This window comes from Salmo salar, chromosome ssa07 (genome assembly GCF_905237065.1).
Source record: "Salmo salar chromosome ssa07, Ssal_v3.1, whole genome shotgun sequence".
Taxonomy (NCBI): Eukaryota; Metazoa; Chordata; class Actinopteri; order Salmoniformes; family Salmonidae; genus Salmo; species Salmo salar.
Genome location: NC_059448.1, coordinates 27,686,616 through 27,710,261, shown reverse-complemented (window position 1 = coordinate 27,710,261; position 23,646 = coordinate 27,686,616). Strand labels below are relative to the sequence as shown.

At 42.5% G+C, this 23,646-nt stretch overlaps 1 protein-coding gene across 4 annotated transcripts; it reads right to left on the bottom strand.

The window, feature by feature from the left end:
• Positions 1–1,298: 1,298 nt before the first annotated feature.
• Positions 1,299–22,787, bottom strand: tdrd7b (tudor domain containing 7 b). 4 transcript variants are annotated; one of them, XM_014207215.2, is made up of 19 exons: positions 22,577–22,787; positions 20,844–21,056; positions 20,319–20,463; positions 16,987–17,218; positions 14,895–14,974; positions 14,052–14,302; positions 13,026–13,654; positions 12,306–12,501; positions 11,972–12,083; positions 11,646–11,848; positions 11,253–11,387; positions 10,646–10,729; positions 10,092–10,226; positions 9,430–9,543; positions 7,137–7,288; positions 6,773–6,984; positions 6,368–6,551; positions 5,970–6,130; positions 1,299–4,566 (listed from the first exon to the last, which is right to left on the bottom strand). In XM_014207215.2, exons 2-19 carry the CDS (start codon positions 21,054–21,056, stop codon positions 4,346–4,348), a joined length of 3,459 nt encoding a protein of 1,152 aa, XP_014062690.1. In that variant the 5' UTR covers positions 22,577–22,787; the 3' UTR covers positions 1,299–4,345. The 4 variants fall into 4 exon arrangements, with proteins under 4 accessions (XP_014062690.1, XP_045577784.1, XP_014062692.1 ...); XM_045721828.1 differs by lacking the exon at positions 22,577–22,787 and adding an exon at positions 21,287–21,409; XM_014207217.2 differs by lacking the exons at positions 20,319–20,463; positions 20,844–21,056; positions 22,577–22,787 and adding exons at positions 18,266–18,522; positions 18,686–18,808.
• Positions 22,788–23,646: the final 859 nt, after the last annotated feature.

Genomic DNA, 23,646 nt, shown 5'->3' with positions numbered 1-23,646 from the left:
AGGTTTGTAGGCCTCCTTGCTCGCACACACTTTTTCAGTTCTGCCCACTATATTTCTATAGGATTGAGGTCAGGGCTTTGTGATGGCCACTCTAATACCTTGACCTTGTTGTCCTTAAGCCATTTTGCCACAACTTTGGAAGCATGCTTGGGGTCATTGTCCATTTGGAAGACACATTTTCGACCAAGCTTTAACTTCCTGACTGATGTCTTGAGATGGTGCTTCAATATATCCACATAATTTTCCTGCCTCATAATGCCATCTATTTTGTGAAGTGTACCAGTCCCTCCCGCAGCAAAGCACCCCCACAACATGATTCTGCCACCCCGTGCTTCACGTTTGGGATGGTGTTCTTCGGCTTGCAAGCCTCCCCCTTTTTCCTCCAAACATTGGATGGTCATTATGGCCAAACAGTTATATTTTTGTTTCATCAGACCAGAGGACATTTCTCCAAAAAGTACAATCTTTGTCCCCATGTGCAGTTGCAAACCGTAGTCTGGCTTTTTTATGTTGGTTTTGGAGCAGTGGCTTCTTCCTTGCTGAGCGGCCTTTCAGGTTATGTTGATATAGGACTCGTTTTACTGTGGATATAGATACCTTTGTACCCGTTTCCCGCAGCATCTTCACAAGGTCCTTTGTTGTTGTTCTGGGATTGATTTGCACCAAAGTACGTTCATCTCTAGAAGGAATGCGTCTCCTTCCTGAGCTGTATGACGGCTGTGTGGTTCCATGGTGTTTATACTTGCGTACTATTGTTTGTACAGATGAACGTGGTACCTTTAGGCGTTTGGAAATTGCATCCAAGGATGAACCAGGCTTGTGGAGGTCTTGACTGATTTCTTTGATTTTCCCATGATGTCAAGCAAAGATAGACCTTGAAATACATCCACAGGTACACCTCTAATTGACTAACATTATGTAAATTAGCTTATCAGAAGCTTCTAAAGCCATGACATCATTTTCTGGAATTTTCCAAGCTGCTTTAAAGGCACAGTCAACTTAGTGTATGTAAACTTCTGACCCACTGGAATTGTGATACTGTGAAATATAAGTTAAATAATCTGTCTGTAAACAATTGTTGGAAAAATTACTTGTGTCACGCACAAAGTAGATGTCCTAACCGACTTGCCAAAACTATAGTTTGTTAACAAGAAATTTGTGGAGTGGTTGAAAAACGAGTTTTAATGACTCTGACCTAAGTGTATGTAAACTTCCGACTTCAACTGTATCAGGCACACTCAATTAACCATAAGCCTGTAAACTTTACTTCTGCAAATAACTGGACAAATTTGAAACTCTCCTTTTTTAAACTTTATTCCTAAAACGTTGTACATACTGTATGCAATTAACCAAGGCTAAATGTTAGGTTAACAAAATGAAAATAAAATAACCCTTAAGCAAAGGAAATATAGCCTGGTCCCAGATTTGTTTGTACTGTTTAGCCAACTCCATTAGCAAATGTAGTAATAGAATTGGCAAGACAGCACAAACATATCTGGGACCAGGCGAGAGTACTCCCAGCTAGAACATAACGTTCTGAGAACCATATGTTTCTTAGAGCTTGGTGAGAGCGTGGTTGTCCTATGATTATTTTGCATACAACCTTCCCACAACTTTCTGGGAATGGAGCAGGATAGTTGCTTGGATTTGGAACATTCTCAGCACGTTTAAGGAACTTGACAAAAATGTTATTTTCATGGTATTTCATTACTTTAACAAAACATTTCAGAACATGGCTACATTTAATTAAAATGTTGGTAATGTTCTAGGTACATTCTCCAACTGGTTTGACATTGGGAATGTTCTCAAATAGTTCAGAGAATGTTAACAACGTTCTCATGTGGGAATTTCAGTACTTCAAAATAACATTTCCTTCAGGTTTACTTATGGTTCTATTTAAAGTAATGTTCTCAGAACATTCAGAGAACATTAAGAATCAATGTTCTGTGAAAATGTAATAAAACTTTAGTAACATTCAGAGAAAGTTCTAATAATGTTATTTTAAAACACATACATTTCATTCTTAGCATCAACAAAACTCTCTCTATTCTCTCTCTTGTTAGGTGTGTTTGCCGTGGCCACTAATTGGCCACACCTGAACTTAATGAGTGCTTGTTTCCTTTGAAATGGGGTCTGTTTGAATAGACTAAAATGAACAGCTTAAAAAAAACATGGCATGCTAGTTCCATCCTGGTGGCGCAGAAGACTAATTCCATGGATAGAGAACAGTAGATCATTGGTTAAAATCTCACTGACGCCGTGTCACAATATATATATTTTTCTCTTCCCATGTGTGCTATCTGTGCTTAGAGTTTAAAACAGTTAAACTAAGCTAGCAGTGTTATTAAACGTCTAATTGAAACATTCAGTGAAAGTTTAAAGTAAGTTATTACTTATTTAATTACCTTCAAATAATCTATAATTTACGTTATCAGAACGTTAATAAAACCACAGACAAAAACGTTCAGTGAACCATAGTAAAACGTTCTCAGAACCTTCCTGCAACCTAAAAATGGACTTTCACCCAACAGGCAAAATTTTCACCTCCGTTCTTAGAACGTTAAAAAACATTCCGTTTTACCGGTCAGAAAACGTATGGTTTCGTTCCTAGAACCAACGGGAAAACAAAAACGTACGTTCCCACAACTTCCAAGGAACGAAATGTGCTAGCTGGGCTGTAATTATTCTGTTTTCAGTAAAACTCCAACGATCCCATCACTCCAACGGTAAAGCAGAGAGTATCGTCAGGTAAACAACTACTGGTTAGCATATATTGTATTATCAAATTATGTGCACGCAATTCAGCACAATTTCCAACATATCATGCAGTGTATCTAGGGCCAGGAGTTTTTTCCGACCTAGATGACATGACCAGAAAAAAAACTTTGGGCCCTATAGTACAGTAATATCCTAATACTGTAGCTAGGGCCCCCAAAAATGTTCTCGGTCAGGTCACGTGGTCACTCAAAACTCCTGGTCTAAGAATACGGTATCTGCAGAAAGTATTGTTGTCTGACACAAAATCACAAAATCAATGAATTAAAAATAAATAAATTAAAACCAATGTTTTTAAAACCGAGCTAAGTCACATGAGCGGGAAATAGAAATAACAATGGCTTCTTTGCATCATCAATTCACTAGAGGGAATGTCTTAAAGTGATAGTTCAGTCATTTTAACATATTTACTTATTTGTTTCCTTACCTTGAAAGCGGTCTATGGACAAAATAATTGCCGAACTATCCCTTTAAACTATGTTTTGTAAACCTTCATGACGTCAGATTCAAATTAACAGGCCTGGGTAAAGTAAAGGCCTTCATACTGTAACTCTGTGCCTCAATTAACAACAGTCTCTGACAAGTTGAGTTAAATACTTTTTGTGCGTTGCTGATCGATAATGTATCACATAATGTATCACATATATACCTTTTATATCAGATTTCCATGAACAGACCTTGGTAAAGTTAGCCTGGTTATAACAGACCGAATGCGGCACTAACTATTGTTGGTCACCTTTCAATCTAGTTTAACCAGGCTATTGGTAAAGGCCTTTAAACCAACCACAGTCTCTTACAAGTTGAGTTAAATACTTTTTGTGCATTGTTGATCGATAATGCAGCTAATGCACCACATATACATTTCCATAGCTTGTATAGCCAGAGTAGGAATTCTTTATATAGACACTGTAGCCTAATGAAAGCTACTAGCCATAGGTGAGTTTCCAAAATCCTTTGTAGCTAATGTTGACTGCTATTTCTTTCTACAACCTGGACAAGCGAGAGAAACAGATTTATCAATGTTTTCCAGTTAAGGAACGGAATTTGTCAAATGAAGCACTTTGCTGTTCAAAAAGTGATGTGAGTCTGGGTTGTCCAGAGAAACAAAGTACTGTCCCATATTATTAGCTACGAAGGCTTTGGGAAACCCATCCCTTATCAAGACTAGATATTCAACAGTTTACTATGATAACTCCTCTGTGTGGCAAAGCTTTAAGGTAAGTCAGCACGAGGGTGATATTATTGAGCTTTTGATGAAAATATCATGCCATGCTGCTGCGAGTGTGTTTCACTGTCACTCTCAAACACTCTCAAACACAAAATGACAAGTCTAAGTGACATATCTCTAAACCATCTCCCAATGGTCTTCCATAGCAACCCCAACAAGCGTTCTGGTTTCTCATAGCAACGTCCGCAGCAAAGTCCAGCATCCAACTACACTTAGGTATCCAAAACAAATGTGTATATATATATATATATTTTTTTTTTTACATTTGTTTTGGATAGACCTACCTAGTTGTTCCTGCCATAACCTGCACTATAGATGCACTGTTGTGCACAGTTTATCCAACTACACTTCTTTGGTGAGTTCGTCTGTGAACTCAGCCATGATGTCATGCACCCAGATGTCCCTCTCCTCCTGCGAGGTGTCGACCAGGAAGACGGTCAACTTCCTGTCCCAGGGGTGATGCGCTTCCTGTACGGCCTCCAGCTGGGCCACCAACGGCTTCTTCTCTACGTGGTTCCGGAACACGATGGAAGCCTCCTCCGACCACTGCCTCGGCTTCACTCCTATTGTTGGAGAGAGAATATTTGTCAATGAAGTTACATTCCTATTGGTGGACAGAGAATATCAGTCACTAAAGTTACACTCTTATTGGTGGAGTGAGAATGTCACATAGCCTTACACCAAAATAATGAATACTGTACATCAGCATTGAATGCCGAAAACTATTAATATCCTAGAAATAAACAAGCATTATAACAAAAGGCACACGAAAGTACCTTATAATTTCATAAAATGGAAAGGCATTTCTCCAGTCAATGGCCGTGTCCAAAATCTGTGTTGCCTACTACTTACTAAAACTACAGAATGTGTACTATTCCTACTACATACATTTTTACTAAACATTACATTCTAAATAGTATGTAGTAAGCAACAAATATGAACATACAACTCATCCATAATGAGAAGGCATCATCTAATGCGCAATCGTGCTTGTTCCCGCCATTCATACATTTCTGTAGAGCACATCCCCTATTCTGATTATCAGCTATTGTCAAACACACGTGGGTGTGAAAAGACGATTCTCTTCTTCAATAGTGTGCAGCGAATTTTACGAGATGAAAATCCAACATCTTGGCATTTAAAGCACACAAAATGTTCTAAATTTCACATACTATAAAACTTTCTAATACCCAAACAGCCTACTATTTAGAATGCAAGTATGGGTATTCGGACACGACCAATGTCTATTGTTGCCACCAGAGGCCTCCCTTCTCCAAGGTTTTGAATTAATGGAATTATCAGGACGTTAAGGAGCTTAAAGTTCCAACGCAACATTTTTTTCTCTTCTCAATATCAAATCATTTCTGGGTAACAATTAAGTGCCTTACTGTGATTGTTTTCAATTAAAATTGTAAAAAAGGAACAAAAATAGCCTCTTAGCATTTCTCAAGCAAGAATTTGGCTAGGATTGTCAGGGAGTGGGGAGGGAAAAACCGAAAACTAGCTTTTATAGGCAGATAGGTTTTCTTATTGGTCTATTAACTCATTTACCGCCTGGTAATGTCACCAGGCAGACCAAAACTCCATCCCACCAAAACAGGCTGAAACGTAAGTCTTTTAAAACAGCTCTTACACTAAAAGAGCATTATCATGAGTTTCACAATTTCACAATATTATTCCAATCTCATAGTATGGAAATATATATAAAATATAGGAAAGTCATGTTTTTGACTGCACTGGGCCTTTTAAGGCCCATGTGACACACTACTAAGTGAGGGTAGGGATGCTTTATTTGTGTGTTCACAACAACAACAAAAAGGAACCCATTTTTAGGGACATAACTATTTTCCTAACGTCTGCCAATAACAAGAACCACTTGTTGTAGATTACTTTGCTATGTTGAGGTGAATAGCAAAATCTAAGGTACATAATATGGTTGCCGGGAGGACAACACTTCCTTAGTTACCTGCGAGTTGTGCAGTGATGCCCTGGAATGGCAGCTGTCTGAACTCCTGGATTAGTGGGCGAAGCTGGGTGCCGCTGACCAGCTCGTGTTTACCGTAGTCCAGCTCATAGACAGACACCAGGCCGTTGGTCAACACCCCCTTCACCAGCACACGGTGCCAACTGGGAGGGCACCAAGAGAGGTCAGAGGTTAGAGGTCAATTAATCAAGTTAATTTAGTTAATTCAAGTTAATCCTTAGCCTGGGGGGCCCAAATAAACTAGATGGCTAATCAAATGATTGAATGCAGTCAGACTATCCTACTAGAAGCACTACCCAAATCCCTCATACACACTTGAAATCTACAGTGCCCAGACATACTCCCAAGACACATTCCCACCCACTCCTCCCTCTACTCACTTGTTCTCCACCTTAGCAGCGTATATCTGATTCTTCTCCACTTTGAGAGGCTTCTCCTCTGTTTTATTATAGTACAGGATCATCTCTCCCATCAGAACTACCAGCTTGTACATATCTCTCCAGGGTTGCAGTACGAAGTGACCCGGGTGGCAGGCCACAGACACATAGATATCCATGTTGTGACCTGCAGCAGAGGCATAGATTTTGAGAGTTTGGACATTGAGGTTTCAGCATTAGGATGCATAGATTTTTGTTGGTGCATCAATCTTTTTAAATCAACGAACGGGACAGGGGAAGGTGGAACAACAGACGGGAGGTTGGAAACAGCTTTGCACAAAACACAAGTACTTTAATTTTCAGATAAAAAATAAAACATTATGAAGCCTGTAAATATATGTCTCTGACCTGCAGGAGGGAGGTCCAGCAGAGGGGGTAGCTTAATAGGGGCGGTGGTTGAGGGAGGTGGGGGAGTTCCAGGAGGGGTGCTTGTACCCCCCGTTGGCCTGGGTCCCGAGCCAGAGTGGGCGCGTCGTAGCTGGGGCTTGGTCCCATTGGAGCTGGGAGTGGTTGTGGTTGTGAGGGTGGCAGTGGAGTTACAGGTGGAGGTCTTGGAAGGGCTGTGATAACATAACATCTACTTTATTGTCAACTGTCACAAATTTGTATTTTTCCTTTATCCAAACCCCACGAGAGTCAAGCACAATGGCAGGAGGCTCCACACTTTAGGAATCAGGAATAGACTGTTTTTGGAATCAACTCCTAGCCCTACCTGTGGCTGCTTAGGAAGACGTCTCCTTGGTGTTTGAAGAGGTCAGAGGCGGCCATTTGGCGGTTGAGGCTTCTCGTGGGGTCGTGGAAGTTCTTGTCGGTGAACAGGTAGACATGGACTACGCTGCGCTTGGTCTTGTCCAGCTTGGCTATCTGTGGAGGGATAGAGGGAGGGGGTGGAGAGAGAGAGAGAGTGAAAGAGAATTCCGAGGATTTCAACTGTAACCCTTTCCTGCAGTCAATGACCAAAACCACCCTCTTTGGCCTCATGGGTGGAATGTTATTAATATTTTTCATAATTAATCAAGAATATTAATAAAGAAAGACGGAAATCCTGTGTTTCTATGTCAAACCGTTTTGTTATATTTCAGTCTTCTGTAATGTATATAAAGTGTAATATTGGGATGCAAACTCAAAATGTAGTACATTTCAACTCTATATCTGACATGGTACAGGTGTCTTCTTTTTTTAAGCCCATAACCATGTGTGTGAGGTGTGTACTTTTGCCTCAGATAGATTTGTTTAAGAATACCAAGAATCACTCTGTGTGACCCTGATTTAGCCTACTGCAGTAAAAGGTAACTTTAACAAGAAATGATGAAACGGTCACTGGTGGAGTAAAAAAAAAAAATGACTACAGTTGAAGTCGGAAGTTTACATACACTTAGGTTGGAGTCATTAAAACTCGTTTTTCAACCACTCCCCAAATTTCTTGTTAACAAACTATAGTTTTGGCAAGTCGGTTAGGACATCTACTTTGTGCATGACACAAGTAATTTTTCCAACAATTGTTTACAGACAGATTTCACTTATAATTCACAGTATCACAATTCCAGTGGGTCACAAGTTCACATACACTAAGTTGACCGTGCCTTTAAACAACTTGGAAAATTCCAGAAAATTATGTCATAGCTTTGTATTTCAAGGCCTACCTTCAAACTCAGTGCCTCTTTGCTTGACATCATAGGAAAATCAAAAGAAATCAGCCAAGACATCAAAAAATAAATTGTAGACCTCCACAAGTCTGGAAATTGTTTCCCAAGGATGAACCAAACACCTGAAGGTACCACATTCATCTGTACAAACAATAGTATGCAAGTATAAACACCACGCAGCCGTCATACCGCTCAGGAAGGAGACGCGTTCTGTCTCCTAGAGATTAACGCACTTTGGTGCGAAAAGTGTAAATCAATCCCAGAACAACAACAAAGGACCTTGTGAAGATGCTGGAGGAAACAGATACAAAAGTATCTATATCCACAGTAAAATGAGTCCTATAGCAACATAACCTGAAAGGCTGCTCAGCAAGGAAGAAGCCACTGCTCCAAAACCGTCATAAAAAAGCCAGACTATCGTTTGCAACTGCACATGGGGACAAAGATTGTACTTTTTGGAGAAATGTCCTCTGGTCTGATGAAACAAAAATATAACTGTTTGGCCATAATGACCATCGTTATGTTTGGAGGAAAAAGGAGGACGCTTGCAAGCCGAAGAACACCATCCCAACCGTGAAGGACGGGGTTGGCAGCATCATGTTGTGGGGGTGCTTTGCTGCAGGAGGGACTGATGTACTTCACAAAATAGATGGCATCATGAGGGAGGAAAACTATGTGGATATATTGAAGCAACATCTCAAGCCATCAGTCAGGAAGTTAAAGCTTGGTCGCAAATGTGTCTTCCAAATGGACAATGACCCCAAGCATACTTCCAAAGTTGTGGCAAAATGGCTTAAGGACAAAAAGGTCAAGGTATTAGAGTGGCCATCACAAAGCCCTGACCTCAATCCTATAGAAAATGTGTGGGCAGAACTGAAAAAGCGTGTGCGAGCAAGGAGGCCTACAAACCTGACTCAGTTACACCAGCTCTGTCAGGAGGAATGGGCCAAAATTCACCCAACTTATTGTGGGAAGCTTGTGGAAGGCTACCTGAAACATTTGACCCAAGTTAAACAATTTAATGGCAATGCTACCAAATACTAATTGAGTGTATGTAAACTTCTGACCCACTGGGAATGTGATGAAAGAAATAAAAGCTGAAATAAATCTCTCTACTATTATTCTGACATTTCACATTCTTAAAATAAAGTGGTGATCCTAACTGACCTAAGACAGGGAATTTTGACTAGGATTAAATGTCAGGGATTGTGAAAAACTGAGTTTAAATGTATTTGGCTAAGGTGTATGCAACCTTCTGACTTCAACTGCATATCATGCGTCTCAGCGCAGATTTACAGCATGTGTTTGTGTATGCATATGTGTATGTGTGTGCATACACGGGTGTGTGCGTTCATGTACCTTCATACTACAGTCAGTAGAGTTGAGCACGGCGTCTCGGAGCCACTGAACAGCGTCTGGAGTCCAAGAGCCCACACCACTAACAGCCAGGTCAGCCAGACAACACTTCACTGCCTGGAGAGAGACTACTGCACATCAGACTACATTACCCAGAAAACACTTCACTGCCTAGAGAGTGGGCGTGTTCGAGCGGATCACTTTAGTCAAGTCGATGACCATCGTTGGTCACCGCCATTCAGAATATTTGCATTATGGCAAAAAAAATAATAATGTGATCAAAGTTCATGCAGTTTTTGATAAAGTCGCCTTCAAGTTGCTGCAGTTGCTTTTCACCAACTGCACCAGGCAGACATCAATTGCATTATGGGAGGCTCTATTTCAGGGTTCCCCAACTGGAGGCCCGCGGGTGGTTTTATTTGTCCCCCTCCCCCAAGTTTTCTGAGCAAAAAAAAAATGTCATTTATATACATATTGTTTTTATTTTCATTGTTGTACATTACCATTCACATCATATCCATTTACCAGAATGTCAGACTATCTGAACACCTATAGGCCTTTGTTTCAAAGCAAAACCCTCAGGATGCACGCTCATAACAAACCACACACACACACACCATCCCCGTCCCACACATCATCTCTCCTCTGCCCTCTCATGTGCTGACCTGTGGTGGAATAGCAATCAGGTCGCGTAGGAAAGGGGGAGGGACTTCCCTCAGTTCAAACACCTCCACCGAGGCCTGGACCCCCAAGTCTATGAAAAGGATGTCTAGGACTCTGCTGCCATGGAGGTTGGTTATCTGTAGGAAAGCAGCGAGAGAGGTCATGAGTCTGGGGTATATCTCTGTACACTATGAGTTCAGCTCAGTTTATTTTTTTTTTAACCAGGACAATCCATTCAGCAACAATTATCACAGGTTTTCAGGGTGTCCTGGGATGGATAAAATAATACAAATTATATAATAAGATAAGTAAGGTTCACTCTCAAAGATAGGACACTCCTATGATCAGAGTGCATAAAGGACTGAAATTAACTGTCACTTTTTTTCATTCTGGACCAAAGTGTAGACATCATTCCTATTTGGCAGCAGCTAGCAAAACGTATCCATCTGTCTCTGCCACATCAGCTTTACAGTATTGACTCTAAGGTAATAGTATCCATCCGTCTCTGCCACATCAGCGTACAGTATTGACTCTAAGGTAATAGTATCCATCTCACCTCCACGCGAGACCATTTGCCTTTGTAGCGCGCTAGACAGCCTTTACCACAGAACGGTCTGGACACCAGGAACTCTGATGTCACCTGCCACACAGAAGAGATTATGTCATCAATATGGAGCAGGATTATGTCATCAACGTGAGACAGACACAGGGAAGAAGAAACATGAGGCCTATGGTGACTGTTGAAGCAAAATATTTCAGGTCACAGTCAATATTTTTTTATATAACAACAATACATCAAGGTAATAACAAAATACCAGATACATATAACATTATGTAGCCTGCCCTTGTGCTATGTATACATCTGTATTGTATGCATCTGAAATAATCTGAACAATTTGACCCGTTTTAATGAATTATAACTGGGGATTACGCTAGGTAGTAGTAGTATGTGGCTTGTAGGTCAGTCCCAGTAGGTCAGTCCCAGTGTCATGTGATCAGATTAAGTGGCCTGTGTCTTAACCCCAGATTATGTTCCTTAATCTCAATCTGGAAACAACTATCTGCCACTATGCCTCCTCAGAGTATAAGGATAAGTGACAGAGGCTCTACCACACACGCAGGCACATACATACACAAGCTTGCACACGCACACATACAGGTACCTGTGAGTGGAAGTAAGCCTCAGTCTTCTCCAGTATCTCAGTGAGTTTGGCAAGGCCTCGAGATGGGAGCTGGCAGTATATGGTCCCGTCTGAACACACACTTCTCACCGCCACGTTCATATAGGCACTGTTTACCTACACGGGGAGAGAGAGAACCATGGCTGGGTTAGACATGATCCCATTACACTTATTTAAACATGCGAAGGTGCAATCTGGCATCTGGGAATCTGTTCCATGGTTCATTAAAGTTTGAAAATGGCAAGGCTAATATTTAGATATTACCCAAGATTAAAATAATCATGACTGAAAAACATGGATTAGTACAGTATTGATGAAGGATGCTCAAGAATCTCTTCAACCCACTGACAGCAAATTACAATAACAGTAGCTCACCTGTAGGGGGCTGGCTAGGGTCTTGTCCTGCAGGGCTTTGATACAGGCTGCGTTGATGTTGACATCATCATCCTGCGACGTGTCATACAGGACCACCAATGGGGTCTGCTCTCTCTCCAGGATCTCAGCCAGTAGGATCTTTCCGCTAGCCATGGACTCAAACTTCTTCAGAACAGCAGGTTCCTGGCAGAAAGTCTCCAGACCTGGATAAGGAAACAGAGACAGACAGGCAGACAGACACTTCATTGCGAAGATAGAAAACGGAATCCAACCCTCAACACTATTGTTAAAAAATATATCACTGAAAATTCAAATTAAAAACTCACCAGCCAATTTACACTTGGTGGCCTGGAAAGGCAGCTTGAAAAACGTATCATGCAGCTCAAACACTTTGGCCTTGCTGATGACTTCCGAAAACCCGTGATCCACGTAGTAAACCTACAGATTCGCCAACAGACACAAAAAGTATGTGTGGAAAAAAGCAGAGAGATGCAATTCATTTTCTAAAATGTCAAACCATAAACTCTCATCCAATTCTCAAATCATTAACCTGGCACCATAGATGTGATGTTTAATATGACAAATAACCTAAGCAATAGAAATCCATGTATCTTTAGTCAATTCCATTGTCATATCCAACCAATTGACCTTTGACCTCACCTTGACCTTGTCGGTCATGACCTCTGTGACTTGTGCTCGTAGTATCTCCTCCTCCTCCTCAGCCCTGACGGCTGTCAGCTGACCCGAGGTTGGAGAGGCCAGAGGGGTACGACTGTTGTTGTCTTGGCAACAGTAGAACTCTCTCATCTCGTCCTCCAGAGCCTCCTGGGCCTGGGAGTAACCCTCTCCTATGTACCTGGATCGAGTTAATACACACAGGTACGGGCAGATACACACACACAGACAGAGAAAAAGAGAGGGTGAGAGGGGTTAGGAGCGATTAAGAGGAGGAAGAGAGAGAGAGCGAGCACAAGCACATTTTATGGGACAGCAAAGTCATTTTTGTTTATTTTGAGTGCTGTCAGTCCAGCTCCAACAGCACCAAGGGGCTGGTCAACAAACCATGCCCTGTTCATAATGAACTATAACCAAACAACTGTCCATCAGAGCCAGTACCAATCACCCATAACCAAACAACTGTCCATCAGAGCCAGTACCAATCACCCATAACCAAACAACTGTCCATCAGAGCCAGTACCAATCACCCATAACCAAACAACTGTCCATCAGAGCCAGTACCAATCACCCATAACCAAACAACTGTCCATCAGAGCCAGTACCAATCACCCATAACCAAACAACTGTCCATCAGAGCCAGTACCAATCACCCATAACCAAACAACTGCCATAACAGCCTGTGCCTGTTACAGAGGTTCTTACCGAAGTATGACTCCGTTGGTATTGGTAGCTTCCACCACCAGCACAGAGGGGTACTCCTCCCTTGGGATGAGGAGAGGAGGTACAGCCTGGGTACTGAGCCTCCTCCCTACCTCCTCTCTGGCCCTGCGCTCCTCCACTGACTCCCTCCTGTTGCAGCTCTCCTCCTCCCTGGTCCTCTTGTACAGGATGGCCCTCTTGGGGTTGTCCGGCATGGGGTAGTCTACGGTGCAGAAGTCGGAGAGCAGCGAGAGATTCTCCAGGACGTGTTCGGGGAGTTTTGTCTTGTACGTGTCCAAGTAGAGTTTGGGTAAGGCGTGGGCCCATAGACCGTTGCTGTATTTTACTAGGAGCTCCCCGAGCTTCTGTTTCAAGTCGGGGGAGAGGGTGGAGGGGGAGGCTGGGTGACTGGGGGAGGAGGAAGGGGGGGTGAGGGGGAGAGGGCTCATGGTGGTGGTAGGGGGGCTAGTAGGGGGCTTTGACTGGGGTTTGATGTCCGTGGATGGAGTGAAAGGGGCGGAGGTGGGGGATAGGACTCTGGTAGGGACAGGGGATGGGGTCTGTGTAAGTGTTGGTTGTTTAGCTGGGTACAGGAGTAACTCTTTTGGGTTACTGCTGCAAGGTTTCTCTACCTGAAACAGAAGAGAAGGCCAGACCCTTCTTCAGATACATAGAACCAGCCGATCTAAAACACACTCTAAAACAATAATACAGGAGTAATCAATCATAAAATAGAACATATTTCACCATATGCTATGCAGCTGTGGGGACCTACAGGCTATTTGACTAAGAGAGTATCAACTTTTACAAAAGGTCTAAGATGCAAATATTTTTGCTCATGCAAACCAGATGATTGAATTCCGCATACTGATGAGTATATATCTAACTATAGGAACATTTATTTACTCAATGCACCCCTGTACAATATCAGTATTACACTTTTGCAAACACATTTCATTTATTTATCTTTCCTACATTCATATTCATTAAAATATGTGACCTGTAAATTACGTTTCCAATATAACTTACAGTGCATACGTGTGTCCAGTGCTCCAGATCCTTGAGTGCTTCGCTAGGCAGGTCCTGTTTGTACAGTTCTCTGTAGAGCTGGGGTAACTTAGACACCCAGAAGCCATTACTGTATTTGTTCAGCACCTCTCTGAGACGCCCCTGCACCTGCTGGGGGCTGTAGTTCCCACCGGCAGAGGGGTTGTAGTCCTTGGGGGAGTGCTGCGGCTTGGGCTTCCCAGAGCCAGCACTCTCGTTGAGGTTTGAGGGAGCTGAAGGAGAAAATAAGGGGACGAAGACATTTTAGGTCAAGCGTATGTTGGTTAGGCATGGACGTGTACCAACTTCTACAGGTATATCCTGGTTATTGGGGTGATATGTAATAAATAAGTCAAGTGACTCTGTCCTGACCAGGCAACTAGGGCCCAGAGGAAAAACTCCTGGACCTAAGTAGGTGTAGCTTATCTAAGAACGACGTGTTACATTGCGAGAGACTCTTGGTGTATCAAGGTAACACAAAAAAAACTGTCTGTTTCCTGGACCTGTATCTTATTACTAAGAAGAACATCATGAGTTTGTAGCCTGAAGCTAAACTCTAGCCTGTAATGTTCTTGCTTTGCGATGTGTTGCGTTTAAAAGGACAGTAATTTAAAGGCCAGGAACCAGAGGGGCCAGTCATTCATATGTTAATAACTGCTTGAATAAGGTTCTAGTACCTGGAAAGGCCTCAGATGTAAAGACTCATCTCTGAACGAGGAAATACATCCCTGATTAGAGTGTAAGGATGAAAACAGCCATGCTGTGTACCTTGAAAACCCTTGCTCTTGGACATACACCGAGCCACTTTTACAGAGTACTACTTACAGTTGCTTTGGGTATTCCTGGATAGGTGAGCGTGCACTTCCTTCTGGAACCGTGACGGAAGTGTCATCCTTTTGTCTGACCTACACAAAAGGAAGAGAGAAATAAAGTGTTGACTTTGAGCCATTTGTTTCCTGTTTGGAATCATCATTTCAGTTTGCGTCCCCATTTCTCAACCAAACAGAAACTTTGGTGGAAGAAGCCAGCGAAATCACTCAGTCAACGCAGTCAGTGCTAGACTAGACTATACTCTACAGTATTCTGTACACACTCCATAAACAATACCCCTGTGTTCTAATGTCTAGAGACCTGAGATAGTCTAGAAGCCTCCTCATGGAAGTAGAATAATTCCTAGAACGGTCCCCATTCAAGTCCATGGGTTGGTGAGCCCACCTACAAATACAATTTCTATTGATGGCCTCTCTGATTACACCATACTACCCATAATGCTCTCTGATGGGAGTCTCTCCATCCCAGAATGACCTTAGACAATAGGGACATAACATTATGAATACATACGCTTATACAACTGGGTCGCCGGGCAGAATAGTACTGATGCACCATAAACAGGCCTTTCTTTGGCTGCACAACCCCAGACATACGTAATTGGGGCCAATAGTTGGTCATAACCACATTATGTTGCCTCATTGAGCAGGAAAAACTCCCCTAGTTGTGGCCTATGAGTTTTTTCCTAATCAGGAGAGGGCATATGCTCAAAAATTCTGTCCCCACTGTATATAAAACTGAGATGTGACTTTGACTGAAATCTACATTAAACTATTAGAAAATAAATATTGTAAACTATGCAGGATTGCTATAACTGTTCAATTGTATTAGCCCCAACAGTTAACAGGAAGCCAGACAAACTTTTGAGAGCGGCCAAAATGTGATTGACCCCACAAACCCTCACATACCACCAGTATGTACTTGACAATGGCCAAGCGATCAGTGGCTGCACCACCCAGATTTTCCCTCTAGTTGCAGATAAATGTGTGTTTGTGAGTGTGTATGTGTGTGTGCACTCCTGTGTGTGTGTGTGTGTGTGTGTGTGTGTGTGTGTGTGTGTGTGTGTGTGTGTGTGTGTGTGTGTGTGTGTGTGTGTGCGTGCTGCTTTGTTTGTGTGCTCCCACGCACGTCCCTCTGCATTTGATCTGAGGCGTCAGATGAAAGTGCCCAGACTGTACTACTACAAATATGCTGATTCATTTGGCTGTTAATCTGTAGTAGAATAGGAGAGGGATTAGCCTGCCTTGTCCCTATGCTTTCAGCCATGTCACTCCGGTCTCTCCTGTGGTCCATTGTCTGGTTAGAGAGCGCCAATGATACACAAAAAAAAGTGTGAGTTGGGGTGAGGTCAGTTGTTTTCATTAGCTAGCTGTTAGCCACATTGTGCTTGAAAAGCGAGAGAGGAGGAGAGAGAGGTGGGAAAGGGAGGGGGTGGGAGAGGGGGGGGGAGCGAGAGAGAGGCTGCTGCATCCCTGGTGCTACTGCTGAATAAGCACAGAGGGGGGGAAGAGACTGAGGGAAGAGAGAGGGGGGAAGAGATGGCTGGCCCCACTAAACTAAACCAACCATTGGGTTCCAGCGCCCTTCATTCACGATTCTATTCTCATTCAGGTCATGCACCAAGGAAGAAAGAAAAAAAAGAGGAGGACAGAGGAGGAAAGAAAGAGAAAGAAAGAAACTGAGAGGAGAGTGACTGACAGATAAATAATCCTTGTCTTAGTTCTTTTTGTCCTTTCATTTCCCTGATTCTTAGACCATGGAACAAAATTCCCCCCCTCACAGTGATGGCAATGCTTCCAACTCAAAGTAATATTTCCTAAACAGAGGAAGAAACTCAAACTATTTACATAACAGCACGACAACCTAAAGGGACCAAATAAGAAGCCCTCATTTTTGGTTCCTAGAGAGTAATTCTACAGAGACAGCATTTTAAACAACCCCAGAGGAAAGTTATTCACACTACTAGGCCCCCAAGGGGAGAAAAGTTTTTTCCCTCCATGATTTTTTATGTAACTAATTTCAGTCATGATTAGAATTAAAAGTGTAGTCTAACCAGTCTAGTCTATGGTTCCCACCAATAACCACTCACCTCTCTGAGGGCACAGAGGACCTCCTGGTGGTAGTGGTGTTCGGATGGGTTGGTTTGTTCTGGTTGGAACTCTGATTAGTCTTCCCTTCTGATTGGGTGTCCCTCATGTCCCTCCCCTGTCTAAAGTCATGTTGGCCCCCTGACCGGCCGCCCCCACCACCTCCACTTCCTCCTCCTCGCCCCACACCACGACCCCTATGGTCTGGCTGTCTTAGGGAGGTTCTGGGCTTGGCTGGGGAGGAGAGAAAGATAGTGATGTCAGGATGATAGGAAATACACACATATACACAAATACATATGTACAGTATATATCCCTCATAAAATCTGGACTTGGAAGCAAGCTCCACTGCTTTTTTTCCCCATTCTGCCCCACCAATCAGGGACTGCTTTAGACCTGGAACACCAGGTGGGTGCAATGAATTGTCAGGTAGAACAAAAAAAACTGTCGTAATCTGGACCTCAATTTGAATTCATCTGGTATATACTTTACATACATGGATAAGCAATGCGCACACACACACACGCACACACAGTCATCTGCAAAAGGTCAGTTGGCAAGAGGAGAAATAATAAATCTAAACAAGACATTGAAGAAGGGCTGTCTGCCTATCTTTGGGTCAATCATAAAAACAGCCGAGTCACTAATACTGTCACTGTAGATCCCACCATTGTCATTATTATGCCTTGCTGTGCAGCGAATAGACTACATCATAGAATACATCAAGCATTCTGCTAAACACGTGCATGTGACCAATGCATTTGATTTGATACCTTCTAGTTCACTCTGCAATGACTTCATAACTTAAAGCAAGGTTGACAAGTCATAAAACCTTCAGTGCGATCGCCATCCAACTGATGAGATCGTAGATTCCTAATCTGCTCAATCACGACATCGTCATACTCTTTTTAATTAAAAAAAAAATCCAAGCTCTGATTGGATGCCAGATATTCTACAAAGAATACCCCTGCAGCACTAACATCACATCATACCCATTAACCTAGTTCCGACACCCTATCCAATCCAGAGCCTTCTATTTACATTGTAAAGGCTCTGATCCGATCCAACCCTAGTATGACATCATCAGCCTGAGCACCACTCTGGTAAGAAATCGTCCATATCAGCCCGACCCAGCTGACATGACATCACACAACAAACAGCCCAGATCTAACACACCACACCTCTCAGCCTGACTGTCTCCTCCTCCCTCCCTGCTCCACTGTTCATCCTTTCCGCTCTTCTCTTCCTCCCTTCCACTCCTCTGTAGAACATAGTACTCACCAAGCCTTGCTAATGCTGAGAATGAGACACCACAGCAGCAACCATCGGCAGCCTCCGTATCCCACCGCCTTCACAGATATAGGCTGTAGCTATAGCTAATTACAGTACGCGCTGGCCTGTCTCAATGCATACCAGTGACCCTCCCCCTCTAGGGACATGCCGTCTGAGTTTAGGTGAGGCGACACCGGTGGTGGCGAGACAGAGACGGCAGACACAGCAGCAGTAGCGGCATCACAGTCCCAGATTCCCCTGGTTTTCTGTTTCAGAAAGGATCAATATTACTAGCTGGGATCAGCTCCTGTTCAGGAGATATGAAGGAAGAGAGAGAGAGAGAGAGAAAGGAAGAGAAAGACAGAGGAGAGAGAGGAGGGAGAGAATGCAGGAAGAGAGAGGCTGCTGCGTTGGCATGTGAATCAGCACCTCGCCGTTTGCTTCCAAATCCGCTGTTCGCTGCTGCGATGAGACTGCATGAGCTTCTCTCCTCCTCCACCTCTCTCTGTCTGCTTAGACTCCCTCTCTTTCTCCTTCCCTCTCTCCCCCCATCTCTCTTTGTCTCTTGCTCTCCCTCCCTCGCTCTCTCCCACCCGCTCTCTCTCCCTCCCTCCTTTCTCTTCCTCAATCTCCCTTCTCCTCCCTTCTCTCTCTCCCCCTTCACATTTCCTGAACGGGGGCTGATCCCAGCTAAGACTATTGATCCAACCGAGGGTGTCTATACAACGACTGTGTGTGTGTCTCAGTACAGCAACTCGGTGTGTGTGTGTGTGTGTGTGTGTAAAGAGTTTCATTCCAAAACACTATATATACACATTTTCTGAAATGTTTGGAAATTTGCTTTTATTGTATAAAGAAATTATGAAAGAGACTGGTGTGTTTTTTCACTATCAAATCATGGAATGGGGTTGTTCAATGACAGATTTTAAACAAACACGTGTCTGTCACTTAATGGTTTCAGAGCGACAAATAATCATGTTTTTTGCAAAATGCTATATATCCGCCTCACTTTCAGAGAAATAAGTAGTACTGCTAGGTTTTACAGTCAAATATAACAAATAACTACATTTTTAATAAAGAACTTTACAAATTATACATTTTAAATAAAAACATTCAATACAGTAATATGAGATCTGTATGTAAAACATTTTCATTTGACATTTTTGTAATTTAGCAGATGCTCTAATCCAGAGCGAGTTACAGTGAGTGCATTCATCTTAAGATAGCTAGGTGAGACAACCACATATCACAGTGAAATATACAGGATACGGACATTCCATTCCAGCTAAACAATGGATATATATAGCATTTAGCAACAAAATTTTTTTTTCATACACATCTAAAATCTAGGAATTAAAAATCTGAGAATAGTATTTTACACACAGATGAATGTACCCATAAGCAATCATTTCTGATTTAAAAAAAAACACAAATGTGAAAAATTGGTGGATATAGCATTTTACAAATAAACTCTTAGTGTGTCTGTGTCGGTAAAGCGTCTGGTCTTGTACGAGGCTTTTATTCTTAGTACCTCTGGACCGGCCCAAAATATCTATAAATTAACTTTCAACCTGTCAACTTAGAATTGTATATCAAGTACATACATTGTCCTACATCATTGTCCCATTGCAAACTCGTGTAGGGCATTGAGTTCAGGCGTATTCTAAAAACAAGCTCAAGTGTCTGTGTAATTTGATAAGTTAACTGAATGTTCCCGTTTTGATCCAAAAGGTGGCATTCCATGGAACCAGTATGAGGTGAAATCTTAGTTTCAAAACACTTGAATTTCACCTCTCTGCTAACACAATAAAAGGCATTCAGTGACAGTCACATAAGCCTCTTCTATTCAGATAAGACCCAATTTGCCATTCTATAGGTCTACAAGTCTAATGGTTATGGAAAAAGCAGATGGATTTAGGCAGTCAGACAGAACACACACACACACACACACACACACACACACACACACACACACACACACACACACACACACACACACACACACACACACACACACACACACACACACACACACACACACACACACACACACACACCTTACCGTTGAGGACGAGAGGGGCGGCAGGCTTCACTCTCATCTGACAGTTGACCATTTGGGGTCGTCCAGTCTTCTTCGAGGTACGCTGGCGAGCCACCAGCTTGGCGACGTGGGCAGTCTCACCAGAGACCGAGGCGAAATACACCATCTGGAGAGGGAAGAGAGAACACCCCCCACACACACAAAGATGCACACACGCAGACACACACACACACACAACAGTTAGCTAATAGCTACATTATCAGCCTGCATTAACTTTTTAACTGGTAATTAGGGGATAATTAGAACGCTTGAACTGTTCATTTTATCCAGTTGCTGGCTAGCTGGAAAATGACGTTTTCAAAAGTCAATGATTCTGAACGATTAGCATCCAGATGGTGTGAGCTAAAGAGTGTTTGTACCCTGTGGTACCCCACTCTCAGTGTCTTTGTATGTGTGTGTCTGTTCATCCATACATCTCTCTGTTTATATATATATATATATATATATATATATATATATATATATATATACACTCCCTCTCCTCACCTCCCCAGAGCGGTTGCGCTCCATGCGGACCACACTGGGCATGCTGTGCAGCAGAGCGTCCAGGTTGCCATGACCCATCTGCTTATGAGGGATCTGTTCACCAGTCAGATCCTTGTATTCAGACTGGAGGCGGGACAAAGACACCCCGGGTCCGCTCTTATTGGCCGTCAGTACCTCCCGTAACATCTTCTTCACCAGCTCTACGTCTGCCATCTAGATAGAACACAAAACAAGGGCATTTTATACACGACCATTTCTATTTTATTTTACCTGGTTGTCCCATTGAAGTCAAAATACCTCTTTTTCAAAAGGAGGGATAGAGGCCAAGAGGGAAGAGGCCTGGCAAACTGGTTGGTAGCACTTTACATTATAGCAAAGTGGAAATAACATGGTAATAGTTGCTATGGTAACGAAGCTATAGTTGTAGGTCTATGTTTCTGTACCTGTCTTTGGGGACAATACAGATTTGTTGTATTAAAAAGGATTGGTCCATTGGGTCAGGGGTGCCTTGTCAAACAGGTTTCTCATCACTGATCTGAGAAAAGAGCAGGATCTAGAGTTTCTCTGGTGGGTTCCAGTCTGTTTTTGTTGAAACAGACTGGCACCGGGCCCTCCAGTTTGTAAAAGTTCAGTGAAGTTTAACCTCAGTATAAACATCAAGTTCAATATCTGACATTGACAAATGCAAAACAAAAATATATAATAATATATGTTTATGATACAATTAGAAACGGTCTAAATACAACTTTTGTAGCCTATAACCGAATCATGTTAAAAACTAAAATCATAGCCCCACATTGTAAACTAATATCAGGTAAACATAGAAAGCAGTCTCTATATTGAAAGCAACTTAAGCAAATACCTTATTATTATTTTAACTAGTTACTGCAGTCAACATGTTGACTTTCTCTCATGATGGTCAAATTAAGTTTCACTATTACATTTCACTGTAATCGAGGGCATTCAGTTTCGTGTATAACTTCAGCACACTGCACAACGCCCCAATCTGGAATTTGCAGTGTATGCAGTTTGATTTAGCTTCAAATAGATATTTGTAGAGTCGTTTTATCGCAAGAGGATTTTGTGTTTATTTTCTATTATTTGATTTCATATAACATACAGACAGTTCTCGAATTTGGCACAGAAAGGCACGCCCTCAATTTTCTCCAGCAACTTTCTTTTACGCTCTCTCGACTTTTTGTAAATACTGTAAACCTAAAGACATATTACTAAATAGGTCTATGACTTAAGAAGTGGGTCTAAATGCAAAATAAAATGTGGATGAAAACCAGATATGTCAACATGATAAATTGTTTATAATAGGTCAGTGAACGCGTCTCTCTGCCCAGGATTTCCTCTCCACAGAGAACAAGTGGTGACGTAATATGTCACATCCATACCCTCCATGCCAACGGAGAATTAGATAAAGTTGACGCTCTATTCGCGGACATTAACAACCGAAAAAGCAAAGGATTTATTGGGATAAATTAGGCTGTAAAATACAATCTAAATTCTAAATGTGCATTTGCAACTGTCACCACAGCAACAAGCCCCAAGTGTCATGTCAAGCGACGTTGCGCTCTATCGAGTTCCGTACTCATGTCACTACTTTGGGGGCACTCAAAGAACGCTTATCCAAAGCGTTCACCTCCAACAAATAGGCTAATATCAAACTGAAATCGTTAAATTTTTTGTGAAATAATTCAATAATCACACATTCAATAAACTCTTACCTTGCTGGGAAGGAATACGGGGGATGGTGACCCGGTTAATTTATTCACGACCTGCTCGTCACACTCCCTTAAAGTCTAACCCTGACTGCTCAGAGCTGTCCCTTCTCTCACTCAACGCTGCGCTCGAACCAAGCCAAGCGTCTCCCAGTCGTCCGGTTTGTGGTTGGTGTAGCCACGTGTGTGTCGTGAACAACATTAGCGTGAGCAACAACGGTGGAATCGGCGATTTGCATTCAAAATAAAAGTCCCCCATTGAACTGACGCAAACGGATAAAAATATGGCAAACGTGCCACAGTTGGACTAGATCATGCTAAACAAGGGTTTAATGTTGTTATTTAAATTAAACAGAAGAGAATTATGCCTCATCCGTGATGTTATTGGCTAACTTCATGTGATTGGCCAACTTCGCAGCTTTGCACAGGAGGCGATGAAACATGGTTTCCACTAGCTTCCATAGCCACAAAGTCAGATTCCAAAGCCATAGTCAAAATTGGCTACAAAAATATAGCTTTTTAGTCTTAGGGTTAGGCATAAGGTTAGCAGTGTGGTTAAGGTTAGGGCTAAGGTTATTGTTAGGTTAATAAATTGTAGTAATGGGCAGGGTTTATGACTTTGTGGCTATGGAAGCTAGTGACGACCATGAGACATCGGAAGCCATTCATTTTCAATGGGGGAAAGCGAAGTGGGCGGGGGACCATTGGGCAATGCAAGCATGGGCGCAAGAGCGTCAACACGGCGGGACCTAAGTTGGGGAAAGCTGAAATGTATGCAGGTACTCAACAATATCGCGGCACCATTGACCAATCAAAGCTCACTATACCTGCCAGCCCCTACTGGATTGGCTGTTGATACCTAGTAGCCGTAGGCTACCTAGTATTCTTGTTAGTTTACTAGCACCCGCATGAGGGCGAAGCTAGCGTGGACCTCCCTAAAAATATGCCACTTCAATACAGCTACAACTGGAAGTGACTTTTCTTAGCAGGTTAGGAGAGCATTTTCACTAACCTTAAATCTAACCCTTTTCCTAACCTTAACCTAATTCTCCTAACCTGCTACGTTAATTATCCTA